Below are 21,196 nucleotides of genomic sequence, written 5' to 3'. Positions count from 1 at the left end.
GAACCAGGTATCCAGGTGCTATTTTTCTTTTCCTTCTCTAATTTTTCTTTCTTTATCTTCTTTTCTTTCTCTTTAACCTTTTAAAGCAAAGAGTCATCTTGTCTTATCCCCTGCCTAAGAACAGAAGTGTCCAGCTGCACTATCCAAGACACCTTGTGATAGAAAGGGAAAGTTAGTGTTCTAGTTCAAACAAACAAACAGACAAAAAGGACAAAGCAAGTGAAAGCAAGAGCAATTCTGAAGCTTTGAGGCCTTGGTATTTTGCTGACCTCACATTTCCACCATACTTCTTTTCTGGGAAGAGTATATGCAATAGGAGCTTCATTCATATCCTTAAGTGCATACCTTATAGTGAATTACTCCTTCTTAGATGGGACCAGAATTCAAAGGAACAGAACATGCATAATGGCAAATACTGTATTCCGCATCTTGCTTTTTTTTTTTAATCCATCTTTGGTATTGCAACTCCAATTTTGTTTTGTCTTTTTTAAAAAAATTAATTCCTGCTATCTTGATAGTTTTTAAGCCGCAGCGTGTAATCAGAAAGACCACTGCTCCTGAAGCCTGAGGAACCATTCTCACACAGAACAGAACATTCTAGACTGCATTCGTATTTCACATTAAACTATGATTAGTTTTATTCATGACTTGTTGGACAAGTCAGAAAGACCCTGGAATCGGTCTGCCAGATCAACAGAATAACTTGGTTGGCCAGTCTGGGCCCTCCCTCTTTGAACTGCTCTTCTTGCCTTGAACTTCAGCCCGTTGATTAAAAGCTTAGCAAGGGCAGAGAAACAAACTCAAGCCAGAAAACCACAAACAATGTGCCTCTCTTCATATTTCACACCAAGCCACAGTTACAATCAGTAAGCTAGCAGCAAACCATGATTTCAAACTCTTTGTTGTTCTAAAAGCACCCATGATTTACTCATTTCATACTTGAATCTCCCTTGGGGTTATTTAAGTGGTGAAGGCACTAAAATCTTGGTGCCAACCTGTCACCAGAGCCACATTGTCTTTCAAACCTCCTCTTCTGATATAATTAGCATTTCTCTTTTTGTCTTCATTCCTTCTGCTGATGTTTACAAGCTATGCTAGTGAGGGTTGGAGGTTAAATAAGGTACTATCTCAAATGTTTGATACTTCTATGTTTTGTTTTGTTTTTAAATAGTTTTATAGGAGAATGTATAATTTTATAAAGTAGTGTCATGAATTTTTCTGTTCTTCATCCCCAAAATGGTATTTGGTAGCAATGGCCAGAACTAGCAATTTAGAGGCCTCTCAAGGACAACCTTGAGATAAAGGATTTGGAGCCAGTTCTCCAGTTTGAATGACAGGCTATGTCATTCACATATCACATGGACTAAGCCTTTGTCGGGTTGGTTGCTTCTGAGTGAATATGTGAACAAAGTCACTTAACAATTAATGCAAAATCTCAGTCAATCCCTGTTGTTTCCTTAGATGGGAAACTTCTATTTCCAGGCGTTTGAGCACTTCAAAACTGAGAAGCCACAAAAGAAAAATCTTCAACTTGTCTTCGGACACCAGCTTTTTCCCTGCCAGAGAAAGAGAACCTGGACAGTTTGGGAATAACTTCTGTGAATAAGAAAGCCAAAAGACAACACCATGAACCCCACTCCCCCAGAAACTGCTTAGGGCTTTGCATGCTGGCTCATCCTCTGCCAGAGAGAAGCGGAACACTTTCTCTTTAGGCCAGTTGGAAGGAAACAGTTAATTCCAGCTGCTTTACCACTCACAAACTCTGGTCAGTTTCATCACTGCTTGTTTTGCTTGGGCTACTGTTTGAGTCCAAAGAATTTCAAGGAAAGGCAAGAGATCTGCCAACATTCAAAATAGCCTGGATCATGTATTTTCATTTGTTTTAGACTGGACTCAGAATGCTTGGGAGATGGAAAGGCTAGTTGCTAGAAGTGCTCTGGGACAGGGAGAGATATGGAAATGAACTCATGAGAACTGGTCAGTAACAACACTTTAAAGCCAACAGAAAGCTGAGCTACTGAAAAGGAGCAGAACTCATTCTACTTTTCTTTGCCAGTGCTCACCTTAGCTCATTAGAAAAGGCAATCATCTCTACTGCTTTTTAAATGCCACATCTGTCTTTGCTCTGATAGCTAGATTGAAGAGGGAGACCCCATGGGCAGCAAAAAGGGAATGATGCAACCAAAGTTAATCACTTTAAGCCCTATTGATTTTAGTGGGAGAGAGTTAAGCACATGCTTAGCACTTGCACTGAAATCAATATTTTCTAAAGTGCTTATTTGTGACTGGATCACAGAGATTGAGTAAAATTAAATTGTTTGTAGGGAAAATATAATTACTGTAGGTAGGACTCTAGAAGTTGCCCTCATAGTCAGCAAGCTACTTCTTTTAAACAAGAAAAAAAAAATCTAGCAAAAGAAATTTGGAACCAAAAATATTCTATTTTGTGTATACCTTACAGACTTCCCATGATGTATCAACTAGAACAGATTGAAAAAAATGAACATGATTTAATTTAAAGAAAAGAGAACTGATTCACAAGAGTATCAGTTAGAAGCATTAAGATCTGTAAGAAATGTGAAAGAGAAGGAAGGCTGATTGTTCTTCCCGTGGATTAAGGGGCAGGAGAAGAATTAATGTTTCCACTACAGGAAAGCTTCAACAATTCCAGCAGTAACAGGAATCTTGTAACTTAAAAGTGGTTTTATTAGATCCAATATTGGTGAACTTGCTAAACTATTGGATGTTATTCTTTTTCTTTTCTGGATAAGTTATATTCATGTTATATTTTATATGGTTATATGGAGTTATATGGAGTTATATTTTAAAGGGAGAATGTCCCACCTGACATGTTGGACCAGAAAATCTATGGGTATGATAGAATTCTTTAATCTGAACCTAATTTAAAATATCAAACAACCTTATATCTTATGAGGCTTGCTTTATGGAATGATCAGATGCAATAGAGTGCTGATTTCCTGTTATCTTTAAGTTTGGAAGAGAACATAAGGGCAGCTAGTATAGCCTGTCATGTTCATCCAGTTCAAATTTGTGAAAAGCTGCACCAACCAAAATTCTTTTTCAGTTAGGGTTAAGCTTTGCAGTAGCTTTGCCATCTATTGAATCCATTTATGAGTTTGTTTCAACTGGATACCTTGGAAACCTTAAGAGTATAGTGTCAGGGGGGCTGGCGAGAACCTCATCCACAAATCATCTATCAGGATTCCCCCAAACTTATTGATGCCATACACCACTTCATTGTCTTACCTATCTGGCCCAGAAATTGCTGTAAGCCTTGGTTTACTTAATTATGATTTGCTAATCAAGCCAGAACTCTTCAGAGTCACTCAACACAGTAAGTCATGAGCTAGTATACAAACACAATTGTGAGATAAGGAAGTAGTGTTAAGTGTTATGGTTATCAAATAGTGGCAGATGGAAAGGAAGTTGTCTCCTTGTGTGGGACAATGTAAATAAAAATTAATTTAATCTGGAGCAATCTTTAATTTAATCTGGAGCAATCTTTATCAGTATAATGCAACTAGCTGAAACCTTGAGCAAATTACCATAGACTTGCAACGGATGAGGTGGGAGGGACCAGGAAGAAATCATAGAGCAGCCGGAAAGAGTGTACACTCTGAGTACCTTAGCCAATGGGGAAAAGGGGAGGGACTTGCAATCGGGAATGTATATAATTATGCTGGAGTTTGCATGTGGGTGTGGCTTCCTGCTTGTACACTGTGAGGCTCACCAGCCTTTGCAAACGCTTTTAATAAACTTTACTTTTGGTTAACCCAGAGAGATTTGTGTTGCTTGTTTCGCACACAATGCACTAGGTGTAAGGGTAGAAGCTGGTGAGGTGGATATTCTATTCTCATGCCTGAGAAAGCCATTTTATAAGCAAGGGACAGATGACACAAATCTTTACTATTGGAAAACAAATAGCCATAAGGCCAGCGACTTAAGGTGGGAGGAAGAGATCCAGGATACAGTTGAGGCTAACATATATAAAAGGCAGGTTTCTTGGCCATTATTAGTTGAGAATTTCTTGTATGTTTGGCTTCTTAATCTTCTGCAATAAATCTACTTGCTAATCTTCTCAGACCAGTACAGTTCTGTTTCTTTGAACATGGTAAAATGTTTATAGTGTTTGTAAAGCTCAAAATGCCTTGATCACCTCAACAATCTTGATCACCTCAGCAATTCCCACAGGCGTTTGGGCCAGGAGTTTATACAAACCCTGTTGGCTGAGTGTTTTGTTATGACCTTAGTGATTTGAAACAGTACGGCTTTTTGACTCCAGGCATGTGATATAGTTCTTTTTTATGTATGTATGTATATTATTATTTCTAGTTACAATTTTATGTTTGTATTTTATTTTACCTAAAACAGACACTGTATAACTATTTTGTTAGCTTGCAGAATTCTGGTTGGTGGAACTACTACTATTTGTCCAAGCTTCTTGAGTGCATGTGATGGAAATGGCATGGTCTACCCCTTTGGCTCCTTTAGGAGTATAAGCTGGCTTTTAGCTGATGGCTGGCATCGACCTTCCTATCCTGATGCCCGTCTGCCAATCTATTTTAAGAAGTGCTGCAGCTTTGAGTCAACAAGAGAGTAGTAGTGCTGGTAGCAAGATACACTGGCAGTTTGGCCCAGGGCTGAAGAAGATATACTCTAATTGCTGAGATAAACCCAGAGTTTTGTCCTTTCCTTACAAACCATGTCTCTAAATAAAGAATAAGCCCAGATAATGTCACATGTTAAGTATCAAACTTTGCTTTACTAAATATTGGAAGTTTGGCTGTTCTCTTTATGAGTTCAAGTCAAATGTGAGAATCACACTGGGGAGATGACTAGCTATTGACTGGTCAGTGTGATTTCAAATTATTCTCTGGGAATTGCCCACTCACGCACACATTTCCTACCAATACTTCTGATAATGAAAACTTTGGCTTTAACCATCATGAAGCCTCAGCTGGGCCTCTTCTTTCACTTTCCAACCCAAATCTTCAAACTGCTTTGGTGTGAGTTACTCTTAGGAATTAATCTCCAGGTAAATAAGCTTCAGTTCAGTTGTTCTTAATTTCATTTTTTTAAAAAACCATTTTTTTAAAAAAACTCTGTAATTCTTTAATAACTGAAAAGCTCTAATAAACTGAATTCTAATATGAAATCGGCAATATTCATGCAGGATTAATACCCAACATAACATCCACATGACCTTCCCCAAAGGAAAGGATGTTCTGAAAAGAGGGGCAGCTCTTCCCTGTAAGTGTAAAATCTTAATCTCACACATGTGCAGGCCCATGACAATAGTGAGACATTGGATTTGAAATCTTGTGTATTACTGTATTAGTGATGATGTGATGTAGGTTTTCTAAAACACTAAGACATTCTGAAGCATTTCTCATTGGCTCATCAGTTTCTTGTGTCCACCCGATAATAGGTTTTGTTTGGTTCAACACACTGGAACCATCAGGATTTCTAATTGCACAATTTGATGCTTTGTTGTTGATAGATATAGTTCCATTTCCCACTAATTGGAGATACTGTTAAACGACTTTATTTGAAGCTACTGTCATCTTTTTGTTCATTTGTAGGTTGCAATGATCAAAGAGAAATGTTATTTAAAGATTTATTGCTGCCTGATTTGTTTAAGACACCCTGTTCTATTAATATCCTCTAAGAAATATTTAGAAAGAGAATCTGCTTCATTTAAAGTAAGTTTAAATTTTGGAATAGTTTGTTAATAGCATAGTGGCTTGGTATGCTGAACTTTCTGGTCTGTGACCATAGTAAAATATTGATTGATGGTATGCTGAACTTACCTTCTTCCAAAATAGTTCTTATAACTATTTAGGATATAATAATAATAATAATAATAATAATAATAATAATAATAATAATAGTAGTAGTAGTAGTAGTAGTAGTAGTAATTTATTAAACTCTGGGCAGCTCACAACAATCAAGAAATCACAAAACATAAAAAAAAATTTAAAAAGATGGCAAGCACAATGAAGTGAGGGGTCTCCCTCTTCCTCTTGCGAAGAGCCAGGTCTTCATGGCTCTTCTAAACAACAGCAGAGTCGGGGCCATTCAGATCTCAGGGGGAACCTCGTTCCAGAGGGCAGGCGCTGCTACAGAGAAGGCGCGCTTCTGCCTTCTGTATTATATCAAGCAATGTAAATGTGTACTTTCATTTCTGTCAGTAGGAGCCAATTTTAACAGTATACCAAGCTAGACATTGGTTGCTTTCATATTCAGGAGCTTTATATTATGTTGTATTTGATTTATATCCTGATAATCAGCCTCTAGCTTGCTATAAAAGTAAGAAGCTTGATCCTAAGGACCAGCTCATATAGTTCTGTTGGCAGCAAATTGAAACATCTTCAGGTATGTGTTTTCAACTTCCCAATCTAACCCATAGTTGTGGGATTTTCTGGTGCTCTCCCATGCATATATTAATTGGATCCAACCTGAGATTGACAAAGTTTGGTAATGTGCTGCTATCTGCTGCCAATTACATATTTTAGATACCAGCACATTAGTTAAGAATGCATTACAAAATTCAAACCTTAACTGAGAACTATAACTTAAATACTATTTTGATTTGGTCTTTTCTAAGGGACATCTTCACGAGGCGGTTGTGAATTGCTGGAACAGGATTCCAGCGTGAGCTAGACGGAAGAACAGTCAAGGGATACATTTTGATCTTGAGTGAGTTCAAATTTCCAGTGTCAGAAGGATCATATCCTAGGTTACTGAAAGAAATTGCTCATGGTCAAACTGTGATTTTTATCCTTTGAGAGAACCCGGAGAACTGGTGAAATGCTACGTGACTGGAGGAGGACAAACGTTACCCCTATCTTTAAACAGGGCAAAAAGAGGATGTTGGAAACTACAGTATTGACCAATCACTCTGCCACTGTTACCCGGGAAGATTCTAGAACGAATCATAGAACAATCAATCTCTGAAAAAAAAGTACTAGAATCAGCACAGATTTGTCAAGAACAAGTCTTGTCAGACTAATCTTACTTTATATTTTTATTTGGCAACTTCCTTAGGACATTATGGGAATACTGTGGGCATTATACAGTTGACTTCAGCAAAACATATCACAAAATTCCCCATGAATATTTTGGTTAGCAAGCTAGTTAAGCATGAGTTAGATGGCATATCTATTAGGTGGATTCATGCCCAGCTTGAAAACCATATTGACATTACTTCTCAACAGGCCTCAGATCAAACTAAAGTGAGAATCAGGCGCAATGCCACAGGCTTTGGTCCTGGCACAGTAGATGACCAGTTCCATTAATAACTCGACGTACTGTATTGGAGGGAACCCTTATCAAATTTAAGATGATTCAGTACTCGTTGGAATAGCTAATACTTCTCATTGGATTCGTGGGAACTTCACTTGCAGTTCCAGCCTCTTCATGTCCAAAGCATGTGATTCTTCCTCTTTCTCTCTCCATATTGTCTTTCTCTCTTTTTGTTGAAGTATTTGGGTCTTTTACACATGAATACCTTCTTTCATCCTCTTCACTTTCATTGTTGCAGAAATATGGCAGGTTAGTCCAGAGGCAGTTGCTGTTTTAGCTCACCCATTTTCATCATTCTAGTTTTTTACTTACTTCACACCCAAAGGGAAGCTTACAATTTCCATAAATAAACTAATTGCAATTTAATGTATCCCTTGCCATGTACTTAATTCTTTTAGAAAAGCTGATTTTTGCTCACGTTTCAGTACAAATCGTATCACTTCTCCCACCTAAAATGTTATTAAACTTGGATCGTAAACAATAGATCATTCTCTCACGTGAAGCTGTCTTCATGGACTTTTCTTCAACTATTTATCTGCATCAAATGATTCTTAAGGTGAAGAGAAAGCTAAGCAAAAGAATTTGTAATGTAAATTAATGCCCTGAACAATTAGAGGTTCTTTATATTTTTATTGTTGTACATAGGTTCTGATTTTCAAGCTTTCTTTTTCCACAGTCACAAAGGGGAATCTGATAGGTATTTCTTGTTATTTTAAAGAAAGCATGCAGTCAGACCTTTACCACAAATTCTAAAACTGAAGGTAAAGTGTCTTTTTGGTTGTATGGGTCTGGCATTCAACTGGCTGGAATACATATTTCATCTAAAATGTCTCTTTTCTTTGGTCTTATTCCCCTTGCATTTAGTTACAGCAGCATATGCACAGATTGTATGAGAGACTCAGGGGCCCTTAAACACAGGTGGGAAAAAGAAATAATTTTGGAGTCATTTCCTTTTGTTTTAAAGGTTGCTGGGGAACCCAATAACGATAGGGAACCCCTGGGCCTTTTTGTAACCCCCCTCCCCCCCAATGGAGCTATTGAACTTTGCCAAAAAATGCCAAATTATGATGCAATTTCCCAAATAAAAACAAATGAAATACTGTGTGTAAGCCTTTGGATATGCTTAGTGCATATAAACAATTAAAAACAATATATGTGCCTCTCCAAATCCATAGATCCAAAAGAATATAAAAATCTCAGCCTCTCTCATTTGCAAGAATGTTACTGTGTTACAACCCTGCTCAATCTAGCTATAGCTGTTGATGCTGATTTTTTTTTTTTTTTTAATAGAACAAACCATGACTGCCAATTAGTTGCCTACCTCTCCTTTACTGTGTAGGGTTCATAAAGCCCTTCCGGCTCATAAGTAAGTTTATTTCCTTGGCAAGTGTACTACTTGGTAAACCGGCTAGTAGCACTGGGCTGCAAAATCCAGACAAACAACTGGGAGGCAGCAAAGCAATAGAAAAAAATCAATTATTTGATGTCACCTAGTGGTTATCTTACGTTCTGCAACCTACATCTGGTAGTCCAAATGTCCATAGCATTTTAGTAACAATTTATCAGAAAAATAACAACAACTTCTATTATATAGAGCTGATTGCCAGGTTATTTGAAGGAATGCCTTTTCCCAGTTTTGTCTGCTCGACCCACCAGATCAGGGAGGCAAGGTATGTTATGGGTCCCCTCCATTAAGGAGGTCCATCTAGCAGGACCGAGAAGAAGGGCCGTGGTGGCTCCCTCCCTGTGGAACATCATCCCCGCAGAGGTAGGACTGGCCCCCACCTTGATGCTCTCCTGAAAGGCCCTGAAGACATGATTTTGCCAGCAGACCTGGGGATCCCAGATTGATACAAACCCCATCGAGTGGTTTGTTGGAATGTATGCTGTTGCTGGGGTGGGGGTGGGGGTGGGAGTGTAGTGGGTTTGTATTCGGGGTTTTATTTCTGTAAGCTGCCCGGAGTCACAGTGAGTGAGTTGAGCAGCCATATAAATTGCTTTAATAAATAAAATAAATAAAATCAGAATCTACTATGTCTCCTATGGCAAATACCAATTTATCCCAATATCTGGGTAAATGAAATTGTAGCAATGACTGTGAATTCTCAGGTCCTGATGAGATTGCATTCAGTAGTTTCCTGTGCTCAGAACTGCCACTAAAATAAGAGCCATGGTAGCCAGTAGTGATCGAGGACCAAGTAATCATGTACTCCAGGAAGCAAAAGCCACGTTAAAATATCCAGGATCATAAAACGTAATTATCTTTAAGAATACCAAGACTTTAATGATCAACATGCACCTTGTCTTATCAACAGTTCTCTTGGGGATAATAACTGAGAGATAAACTTAATCGCCCAAGCTATGGTTTCCTTGATAGGGCTAATGTTATAGTTTATGATAACAGCCATTCATTAAACAAACTTGGAAACTCCAAGACTTGAACTAAAATAAAAGATCTTGCTTAAAATAGACAGGATTTTAATTTGGACCTACATACAAAATCTATCAGTCATGTAGAGATACAGAATTCTGGGGCAGAAGCTCAACTGGTGAAGGAAAAAGGGTATAGTGCTCTATGATAGTGTGGAGCAACCAGAAGAAAGGGAAGCTTAGTGGATTAAAGTCCTGCTCCTGACCGGTCGCCAGGAGGACTGTTCTACATAGTACACTCCTCTTTTTCCTGTCCTTAACATGTCATAAATAAGGCCTGATTTCTATGTAGGTAGGATTAAAGACCCATTTTTCTCCTTAGAGAGCTTTTCCTCACTGATGGGCCTCTCCATAATGATGCCTTCATCCCACCCCACAAGTGAGACAAACCTAATTGTCCTTAGCTACTCCAGTTTTAAGGGTTTTCCCCAAAGCCAGTGGCCACCAATGGCACTTTCAAGATGTATGAAAGCCAGCATGCCTTGCCAACTATTCTATTGGCAATACAGTCAGATGATCCATATGGGATGAGGACAGCCTGGTACCTACTGGCCACTGCAGTCATGCCCTCTTGCTTCAGGTCCATTTTAACAATTGGTTTTGCACCCTCAGAACAAGCCCTCCAAACAGTTGATCCCAGCTGGGGAAGCTGACCGGTTGGTTAAGTTGGGGTGACCATTCCTGGTCTGCAAAAACCCGAACAATCACTACACCACAGCAAAGAGCTTTTAGTGCAGGAGCCCATTTCTCCCAGTCAAACACAAACCCCTAAGACACCTGCAGAGGAACTGCCAACCTTTTGTGAGTGTGGATGCAGAGTTTAGCACAGGGGCTGTGTGTAAACATGCCGCAGGGGACACGGGGAGGGAATTCATCCTCTGTCTCTCTTCTGTGACTCATGAAGGCCTGACAAAAGCTAAGCTGGAGGGAAGCCTGTTTCCCTGGCTTTCCTTCTTAGATCAGGATGGTGGTATGAAGGAGAGTGATGAGGGAGGAGTAAAGAAAGGAATGAAAAAGCTCTTTCAAAAGTCCCTCTTTTTGCGAGTGCAGAGGGAGATGGGTTTGGCGAGAATTTGCATGCTGGCTGTCTAACCCACCCATCCTACATCATGCAAAGACAGGACCCCCCCCCCCCCGCCATTTAGTGGCAAGCCAGGGCAGAAGCTATAGAGGCAGAATAGGCTCAGAAGTGGGGACAGCAAATTTTAAGCAGGTTTAGATTTCCCCTGGCTCACAAATGGGTGCATAGCACTTTAGCTTGGCAGTAGGTTTTGCCCCAAGTGTCAGATTCTGAACTGGAAGCCTCGGATTTAGAATTAAGAGTATCTTCCATACACTGAACTCCTAAGGCAAGTTCAGTACCCAGTACTTGTAGACAAAGGGTAGGCCTCAGGAAGCGGTGGACATCATCAGATATTAGCTATAACTCTCAGCAGCCTCAGATAGGATGACCAAGAGGAAAGGATATCTAGATCAGTGTTTTTCAACCTTGGCAACTTTAAGATATGTGGACTTCAACTCCCAGAATTCTCCAGCCAGCATGGGAATTCTGGGAGTTGAAATCCACACATCTTAAAATTGCCAAGGTTGAAAAACACTGATCTACAGGTTCCTTACTACTGATGTAGGGAAGTACACACAGATTCCTTCTTCATCTGGATTATTTTTACAGCTTGGCTCCTCTTTTGTTAGCCTAGCCAGATTTGTTTTTAGTTAGCCATGACCCTTAAGAATATGTAAAGGAAAGGCAGCTGCAGGTTAGTGCTAGTGCACATTTGCCACTGTTATTTATCTGGGCTGCTTCATACATGAATGGTACCTATTACTCAGGTATCAACAGTTCATGATCTTTTCTGATCTTAGCAGAATGACGGATAGGACATAGGTAATAGAAATGGTTATTAAAGAGGTATTATTTTGCCTTTAGTAAAACCCTCCTCCCAAAACCATACATATGCAAGCCACTAGGGATTTGCTTTTACCTGGGAGAAAGATTTGGGCCACACTGAGAACTGAGTATACTCCTTATTTGACAAATATTGTAGGTAATTGTATGGGTCCGTTTAAAATAGCAACAGGAACAAAAGCCCACGTATAAAACTTGTATTAAGATTTATTTAAAAATGTCAAAGTTGGGAGTAATGTCCAATATGTTAAAGATAACTACAAACCTTAAAAGCTTGCTCACTTCACAAAAGTTGGCAGGTCCATATAACAGTATTATTCAAGTGTGGATTTTGGATCCATTTGTCAAATGCTGAAAACCTGCTTTGATACTTTGGTAATATTAGCCCCACTTACAAAAGGTCTTTTAGTGGGGCCGCCACATCTGGGCTGCAAAAATCATGAAGGTGGCTAGATGGCAGTAAAGAGTGACAGGTTCCAGTGTCACTTTCCTACCATCTAGTGGCCATCCTGGTATTTGCTGCTGAGATCTGATAGCCCTACTTTCAGTGGGAAAACCATTATGTAGGAAACAAAGGGATAGCAACAGGGCAAAATGAATAATCTCTGTGAACTCATAGTAAAAGAATCTCATTCTGGCTACAGACACATTTCTCTATTCCGCACTCCTGTCAACATGCTTTACAATCTTCATTCTGAAGATCGTATTTTATTAGCTGGTCTTTTAACAATATAATATATTTATGCAGCTATCATTTCCCCATCATCCCTTCCCTACCTACAAAAGGACTATTTTATTTTGATTCAAATACATGAGTGTAATGTTGTTAACTGAAAAAGAGAACAAAGTGAAAACTTTCACAGTATCTAATTTTAGAATGGGAAGAGGATGTCAGTGATCCCAGCTTAAGAAAAAAATGTTCAGAATTGGAACTTGTTTATTTAGTGCTTGTCATTTTTTTTAAAGAAAATTATAATTCAAATCCTGGAAATGGAATATTTCAAAATCTATGGGTACTGGAAAAATCTTACCAGTAAAGGGATTAAAAAAAAAAAAAGGTTTACTTAGATGGATCTAGTATAGAAATTCTTACTATGCTTGATCGCATCATGCCTTTATACATGCATGTACTACTGTGCACACACCAATGTGTGTTTCTAGTCTATCACCCACAATATACTTCTTCTTTTGATTAATATCTTCAAAACCAGCTAGCCTAGAGCTGTGATGTACATCTGTGCCCTGTGCCCTTTCCATCACATACATTTACCATTCCGTTAAGAGAAGGATCAATAGCTCTTGCTGTCATTCAATATGGACTTCTGCCTTCTATGAAGAAGTACGGAGCTGTACAGACCACTGCTGGTATCTCTCAGATGCTTGTCTGAAGGTCTCCATTGAGCAATGTTCTCTGAGTTTCTGTAGCTTCATTAAGCCTGGACTTATCCTGCTTGCTGTCGCTCCTGTCCGTTTCATCCATGCCACTGACTTTCACCAGGCAGAGGACATTCTGGAAGCTCTTCTTGAAGTTGTCAGACAAGAAGGCATAAAGGATAGGATTGGCACAGCTATTTGCATATGTAAGGACCACTACAAAATCAAACATGCCCTTGAGGACAGGTGTTGGCACAATAAACACAGACACTGATGAGACATTAAAGATATAGAAGGGCAGCCAGCAAAAGATGAAAACAGCAACAACAATGGAGACCATCCTGGTGACCTTTTTCTCTGACTTTTTCCTCTTAGAGGAACCCACCCTAATACCAGATGATTTCACCTTGATGATAATGAAAAGATAACAAAGGCAAATGATGGTTAGGGGCACTAAGAAACCAAGAATAAAGGCATAAATGATGAAGCCAGCATACCAAGCACCAGACTCATCTGGCCAGATCATGGTACAACTACTGCTTCCATGATTATTGATCACTCCAGCATATATCATGATGGGCAGTATGACCAGGAGAGATATGCCCCAGACAGCTACATTGACCATCTTTGCTGTTCTTGGGCGCCTCCATTTAGCAGATTTTATGGGGTGTACTACAGCAAGATACCTATCCACACTCATGACTGTGAGGCAAAAGATGCTAGTGAACTGATTGATTCCATCCACTGTCATGACAATCCGGCAGATGGCTTTTCCAAAGGGCCAGTGAACCAGAGCCACCTGCATAGCCAGGAAAGGCAAGCCCAACATAAACAGTTCATCAGCTATAGCCAAGTTAAGGATGTAGATGTTGGTGATTGTCTTCATCTTGGCATAGCGAAGGATGACATAGATGACTAGAGTATTTCCACAGAGGCCCACAATGCACACCACAAAATAGATGAAGGTGAGGATGGCATTGCTAGTCAAATCATAGTGGTGGCTTGTGATGTTGATGGAAATATTGGTAGCTGGAGTCTCTTGTGAGAAACTGTCAAACTGAGAAGTTGAGGGGTACCAGAAGACTGTGGTGTTGGGCAACTCATTATCCTGGTCCATGATGCAACTGCTGTCACTGTCTGCCTGGCAAGAAATCTTCTTCAGGCAAAGGAAGATGCCATCTTGATTGAATCAGGGTGGTCTAAGATAAAATGGAATCTAAGCACAAAATAAATGAGAAATAAAGATCAGGTTCAAAATGGCTATCTACCAACTTCCTATAGCCAAAGATCAAGAAAAGTTCTTACATCACTACCTTCTTGGCTTTTTCTTTGAATAGAACTAGTGGATTGAATACTAACAACCCACCTCTTCCAATATATATTAACTTGGGGAAAAATGAAAACTTCCATGAATAAAAGAATGTTATATTCATTTGATCTCTCCTCATGTGAATTATATTCAACTTAATGGATAACCTGGATATTATCTATAACAGAGAAATCTCAGCATAGGCCAGTGAGTATAATTCTGCCATTTATCTGGTCCTGAGATTCAACAAGAGGGCAAAATCTGATACTAAAATATATATAAAGGAGCTTCATGTGTTATATATGAGTTTTATTTTTTCATCATAACCCTATGAAATAGGTTAGGCTGAGAGACCAAGCTCATTCAATAAAGTTCATTCCTGCACTTTAGGATTTTTTCAACCCATTTCTCATTCATTAAACAATACACCACATTGTTCCCAAATTACAGATTGGGTGATGAGGCAAAATGCCAGATGTAAAGCTGGCTGCAACTTATGTAATCCTATTCCCAAGTAAAAGTGTGTATAAGATTGCACATTTACAGAGGCAAGGATGAGATTGGACTGTACAGTTTTTTGAGACCCAACCAGCTCCTACATTGCAACAGCTCTTTACATGGCAATGTTGAACAGTATCATTCTGGCAAATGGGAAACATAGGCTTTTTCACGGAGAAGCAATGTTGAGGTTAAATGCATACTTTCACACGGATGTGAAAAGTATGGAGACAGGTATTTCCTAGGAAGAAAGTTATTCAGCTGTATCTACCCAAGATACTACATTTAGCTCTGGGCTGTAAGCCAATCTAAGGTTTGAGGCTCCGGTACTGTATTTGCTATGTGAGAATGAATATAGGGTTGCAGCCTCAAATTGTAAGAGCTTATTTTGGAAGAATCAGCTAGAAGATTAACAGTCCCTAATATTTCTTTTTCTCATGACCTATTTTCTAGGATAGAAATTGGCATCCCATGGCTTGCAAGCCACAGTTAACCCCCTAATGATTTTTTTTTTTTTAATTGAAGAGCCCCCTCTCCCAAAGCATGCCAGAAATCACCAGTGATTTCCCGCTGATTTTCAGCAGGAAACAAAAGAAAAACAGGTGTATTAAACTTCAGGTAGGAAACTCTATCCTGTCCCTCCAGCAGTGTCTTTGCTCTACGGGTGAAGCCCGTAACCACTGAGACAGACAGACAGGTAGACACTCTGGCTATCAAAAAGTTGTATTTTCAAAAGCTCAGGTGTGAAAATCAGAACACTTTTCTAATTCTTTTCAAAGCAAATGCTCTTCCTTTACTTTTTATTTACAAGAAATTTCCCCTCCACAGTGCATATGCAAATAATAAGGGGTGAATATTAGGTATCACTAAAGATGCAATTCTATATTTGCTTCTACTGGAGTATATTTCACTCAGTTCAATGAGACTTACTTTCATTATATATTTAAACAATTTTGCTGTCAATTTAATCTGTTTAATCCTTTTTTATCTTGCATGGACAACATTACTGTATTTATTTGAAGGGATCCTTTATTGTGTTTTGTTTTTCAAAATAATTTACCTCTAAAATGGAAGGGCCATCTTCAATTGTGATTATGGTATGGAGATAAAACTGTCCAGTCTGACCATCCTATACAGGGTAGCACTGCTTTCATGTAAATATGTAGCTCAGATCTTTGGGCATTATGAGCTGCAGCTGAAGATCTGCTCACAAACTGAACCTCCAACTCTGATTTTCCCCAATATTAATTCTTGGCTTCATTCTGCTGCAATCTCAACATTTTGGGCAAGTGAAAGTGGAAGGGGGGGGGAAGGGGCAATTTCCATTCTGAATGGCTCTGCAGAGGTTATTACATTTCACTACTTGTGTTGTATTGGGTTGTCTGTCTGGCCATTGGAGAAGCTGGTAAAGGAGCCAAAATACAGATGCTTCAAACCAGGATGTAAATACAGTTTACAATTGTTATTCATTTATTGGAGGACTGGTCACTGAAAGACTGAGATATCTCTGTGCTCATCTTTTTGGCAAGAAGAGCACATTCTCATTGGCTGTCAGTATTCTGCAAGTGCTGCAGATCTTGACATATGCAAACATATCTGTCTGCATAGCATACTAGTAACTTAAATAGTTAGAACAGCCCACTCAAATCCTGATTACTTTCAATTATGAAATCAGAAGTTTGAGTAGTGGAAAGGCTAGTTGTATTGAAATACACTGAGTCCTACATCGGAAGAGCAAACTCTTTTCCTGCCATGCTCACATTGGCCCTTTCTTTGCTAAGCTGGGTTGCTTTCACAAAGAATATGATTTTTTAAAATCTTTCACTACAAAGAAACTCATATACAGTATGAGGAACACTAACCAGATCCTTTAAGAAGTGACCAACGATTCATCTATATTTACAAAGTACTGAGATATATGTGGGATATGTGGGATTTATTTAATTTTTTGTTGCAATAGACTTGCACAATTTGTCTTTTTGGATGGTAATAATATTTTAAATGGATGCTTTTCAAGGTTCAGTTTACACTGTATCCCTACTTCTTTTTTGTATATTTAAAAGAAATCCAATTCAGAGTCCACTCAGATACAAGGAAGCTCCATCCATCATTTGCTTTCATCCAGTACTTCGTTTTTACCAAAAAGCAACCTTTTTTCGTAAGACCTAATTCAGCATGGCATTAAGCTTTTTTATGAAGATTGTAATCTGTAATCTTAAATGCAGTTAACTTTGGACCATAGCGTTAACTGAAGCTGTTCTTTTTCTCCATAGGACACTGGTATCTGGATCTATCCCTTCCTTCAGTTATTGACTGCAGTTGCCCATTATCACATACAAGCGTGGTCTGCCCTAGGTCTCAGGAAAATCCATTCCAAATGATAAAACGTACACAGCGTGGGTCTGCGTGCAGAATCAGTGTGCTAAGTGGAAATCAATCTGATTTAATTTTTCTAAATATATGTGCAGCTTCTTTGCCAAAACAAGGCTTCCCCCAACTTTAATAGTTTCTGGATATGGCCAGGTCTGACACAAGCCCTCCTGAAAGTGCATTCCATTTTCAATCCAAGTATTTCATTATTCCCTCTATTTGCTCTATGTCACTCTTGACTGGGAGCTGCTGATGTATATCAGATGCCTTAAAGCAGGCAGCAGCCATTCTCATTCTGGCAAAAGAGGGATTCCTGGATGTGGTCTTGCAGCTCCCAGTCAAATCAGACTTTTAAAGAGGAAAAGAACGTGATGGTGCAGGGAGGGAACACAGGATGCCTCTTTGGTGGAATGAGAGAGTCCTGTTTCTAGTCACGGCTTCTTCTCATGTTTGCTTCCATCACAGAGTGAAGGGGCAGCACTGGATGCAAGAGAAGGGGCAGGTGTGGAGAAACATAAGTGAAATGTCTTGGGCGGTTAAATTTAATATCTTAGTTCAATTATGTTTATATTTCCATCTTTTATCAAAAAAGTTCAGGGTACTGCACATGGTCTTTCAGTCTTTCTCTCCTCTACCCCTCCACCCTTTTATTCTCTTCATGACTGAAACCTGAACTAGTCAAGTCACAGCCTCCTATTGTACCTAGCTATGGCTGAACCACTAAAGACACCAGAGAGGCAAAAAGATGGAAGGGAGAATCAAGGGCACTCAAAGTATAGCACCTAGGAGCTATACTTTCCACCCCAGCTGTCTTTGGGTGTCACACTGACTCAGCTCAGCCATACTTTGTTTAACCACAATTTACTAAATAAGCCATAAATGGCTGGGTTTGTTTAACATGCTAAGCTAAAACTCATGGTTCACAAGCCACAATAGCTGGGTTCACATAACCAAAACCAAAGAAACCACATTCTTGGTTAACACAATGTGGGTGCCCCTGGTTATTGCCTTTCTCTTCCCTTCTTAAATATCAGAAAAAAGTCACCTTACGGTATTTTTGGGAAAAGATGCTGATTGCAATGATCTCTAGATGGGGGGGGGCGGTATTTACATACTTATAAATATTTGGGTGCACATATTATCTCAGCACATCGTTTTGGTCATCGCTCCCCATGTTCAGATGAGAAGTGGACTGAGTGCAGTTCACAGACACCAGGTAAACCTAAAACTGGAACTAGGGTGTCCTGGTTGGAAGGCACTCATTCTCAGCAGTTAGGGAACTGTCTGGGGAAGAGAGTTGGGATATAGATGAGGAAATCAAAGGAGAGGTAGGGATTGGTGTTATATAGAGCCTCTCTCTTCACAGAATCCATTGGTCCCCAACCCTTGAGAAGAACTGGGATTCCAGTTGCCAGAATTTCCAGTGAACACAGCCAATAGGAATTCTCAGATTTGCAGTCCCTACACATCTGAAGGGCACAGACTGAAGAAAGCTGCCACAAGATGCTTCAGAAACATCCACTTTTCTTATTGAGCAAATTGGGCACCACAGCAAACCCTATTAACATTTAAGGTTAGGGGTTCCCCCCCACCCATTAAACAGAAGAAACAGTACAGAATAAAAACAATGAAACGGGGAGAAGGTTCACTATAAATCTGCTGCTATGGAAGAAGGTTCTTTTAACCCACACAGGCTCTAACCCAGGCGAGGGGGAGGGCACACAACCCCCCCAGGAGTCAATCCCATCTGTAGATGAGACTCTTCCTAAGTAAAACGTGCAAAAGGTTACATCTGGATCTTGCGCGTTCTGCTTACCCAGGAAAGAAAAGTCTGTTAAATTCAAGAGAATAATTTCCAAATGAGCGCACCCACGACTGCAGCCTAAAAAATTGAAAAAGCGTAAGCGGTGTGCGAGGAGACTTCAGCTAGCATTTTACAATCAGACCTCCCTGACTGTCGATCAGGGCCAGTCTCTCTTCTGTCCTTCCTCGATCAGGAAGTTTTCCCACCTGTAACTCTTCTAATACTTCTAGCCACCTACCCCCCACCCCGCACCCGCTAATGGTGCACCAACAGCTCTCCCCCAAGATCACTTACAAGGTCTGAGTCTTAGTGCTTCTCTCTCTCTCTCTCCCTTTTTCCCCCGATGCACACTCCAATTCGAGGGCGCGCGCCTCTGCCTGCTCTCTAGTCCAAGCGAATCGGGCGCAGCTGCTCGAGATCGAAAGATCCCTCCGAAGTGCGGAGGCAGCCAGAGCGGCGCTTGGCGCGGCTCTGCTACTGCTTCTGGATGAGCCCCTAGATAGGAAAGGCAGGCGGCGGGGCGGAGCGAGAGAGCGCTAGCGGCGGATACTGGGCTTGTACGCAGACGGAGCTCGAGGGGGCAAAGCGCTCCGCCGATGTACCCACCGGCACGGAGGGGGCTCGCCGCTCCAGCCACTCCCCCGTCCAATAATTGTCCCGGCTGCTCATCGCCGAGCTGTGTCACGCCAGGGCTGCGATGCAATCAGGGAAAGCTAAAGTCCACCTAGCAGAGATCGTGCTTGGCAAGATAGGGCAGTCTTTCGTGAAGTGATCAATCAATGCAGCAGACGGGGAGAGGGAAAGGAGGAGGTGGCGATAAAGGTTGCCTAGGCGGGGAACGCGGGAGGGCAGAGGTAGGGTAGGACTACAACTGCCAAGAGGATAACCCCCGTGGCAGCGCGCCCCAGAGACGTCCGACAGTTGATACAATGACAAGCAGGCCGAAGAACGCTCCGTCTGCAAACACGGCACGCGGCCTGAAGAGCACGTGACGTTCCACTACTCCCTCCCGAGCTACCAGCGGAGAGGCTGGACGAGGGATCGGCAACTAGTGGCCCAAGGCTAAATCTGGCCTTGCCACTAAATCAGGTACAGTTGTCACAGTAGCAGGATTTGCCATGGGGCCAACCCTGGCTGCAACTTTTGCAAGACAATGACTCTGCAGCAGATGGAGAAGTGTTGTGTGGTGGGAGGAAACAATGCCTCCTGTATCCTTAGAAATCTGCTTCCGTTTTTTTTTCTCATAGCCTTGGAAGGTGAGAAAGAAAGATGGGAGATATCCCTCCTCCAGCTACAGATCCGTTTCTTTTATGCTTCACTAAAAAGGCTGGACCTAAAGCTTACACTTGTGTAGGCTACCCAAGAGGAATCCTCACCGCCTTGCAAGAAGTAATGCTGTACGGAGTTTGACTGTTACATGTACTGTAATGCTGATTCAGATCCAGTTTTATTCATACATGCAGTATTTTTCTCTGGGCTCATCCAGATGGTCAGATTAAAAGTGCAATCCATCAGCTCTCGAGCAGGCAGAAATTGTGCTGCCCCAACTGCCAGTCCGTATCCTGCCATAGTAACAAGGCCAGAGAACTCTGCTCTCCTTGCCTATTTATTGTGGGAAAGTGTTACGAGGGAATGCCAATGAGCAACCAAGGAACCTGGTTCTGATTATATGGACAGTAGCAGCCAGAAGTTGCTGGTGCCCCCCCCCCGGGAACTTGTAATCTTGTAGTACTGATTAGTTCATGCATCATGGCCAACATGGCACACAGTGCAGCCAAAGCTGGAATGGCACGGGTAAAATGACGCTACCCTCCCATATGCCTTCAAGTCAAGTGTTGACTCCTGGTGACTGCCTGGACAAATCCCTGCAGTTTTCTTGGCAAGGTTTTTTGGACATGCTTTGCCATTGCCTTCTTCCTAGGGTTGAGTGACTGGCCCAAGGTCACCCAGCTGGCTTTGTGGGATGCCATAAGTAACTGTGGGGCATTACACAAAGTATCATAGATATTGCAGCCTCCTGATAGCAGTTTGGGAGCATTGCCCAGTCAGGCTAACAGAGTGCTCATGCATGAACCCTCCAAAATAGTAAAAATAATCAAATGGCAGAAAAATACAGCCTCATGAAAACTCTTTATCAGCAGAAGCAGTGGGAAATGTATAATATACCCTATGGCAACAG

At 40.7% G+C, this 21,196-nt stretch overlaps 1 protein-coding gene across 1 annotated transcript; it reads right to left on the bottom strand.

Annotated features, from left to right (window-relative positions):
• Window positions 1–8,589: 8,589 nt before the first annotated feature.
• Window positions 8,590–19,650, bottom strand: SSTR2 (somatostatin receptor 2). Its single transcript, XM_007435820.4, has 2 exons — window positions 19,312–19,650; window positions 8,590–14,252 (listed from the first exon to the last, which is right to left on the bottom strand). The coding sequence occupies exon 2, from the start codon at window positions 14,151–14,153 to the stop codon at window positions 13,035–13,037; it is 1,119 nt and encodes a 372-aa protein (XP_007435882.1). The 5' UTR covers window positions 14,154–14,252; window positions 19,312–19,650; the 3' UTR covers window positions 8,590–13,034.
• Between the last annotated feature and the right edge of the window lie 1,546 nt (window positions 19,651–21,196).

This window comes from Python bivittatus, unplaced genomic scaffold (assembly GCF_059951505.1).
Source record: "Python bivittatus isolate LINGU-HERP-01145 unplaced genomic scaffold, Pbiv_v1 ctg000220_np1212, whole genome shotgun sequence".
NCBI lineage: Eukaryota > Metazoa > Chordata > Lepidosauria > Squamata > Pythonidae > Python > Python bivittatus.
This window is presented reverse-complemented; position numbering and strand designations above follow the sequence as displayed.

Coding starts and splice junctions, on each gene's coding strand:
- SSTR2 (XM_007435820.4), bottom strand. CDS start 14,153: ATGGACCAGGATAATGAGTTGCCCAACACCACAGTCTTCTGGTACCCC.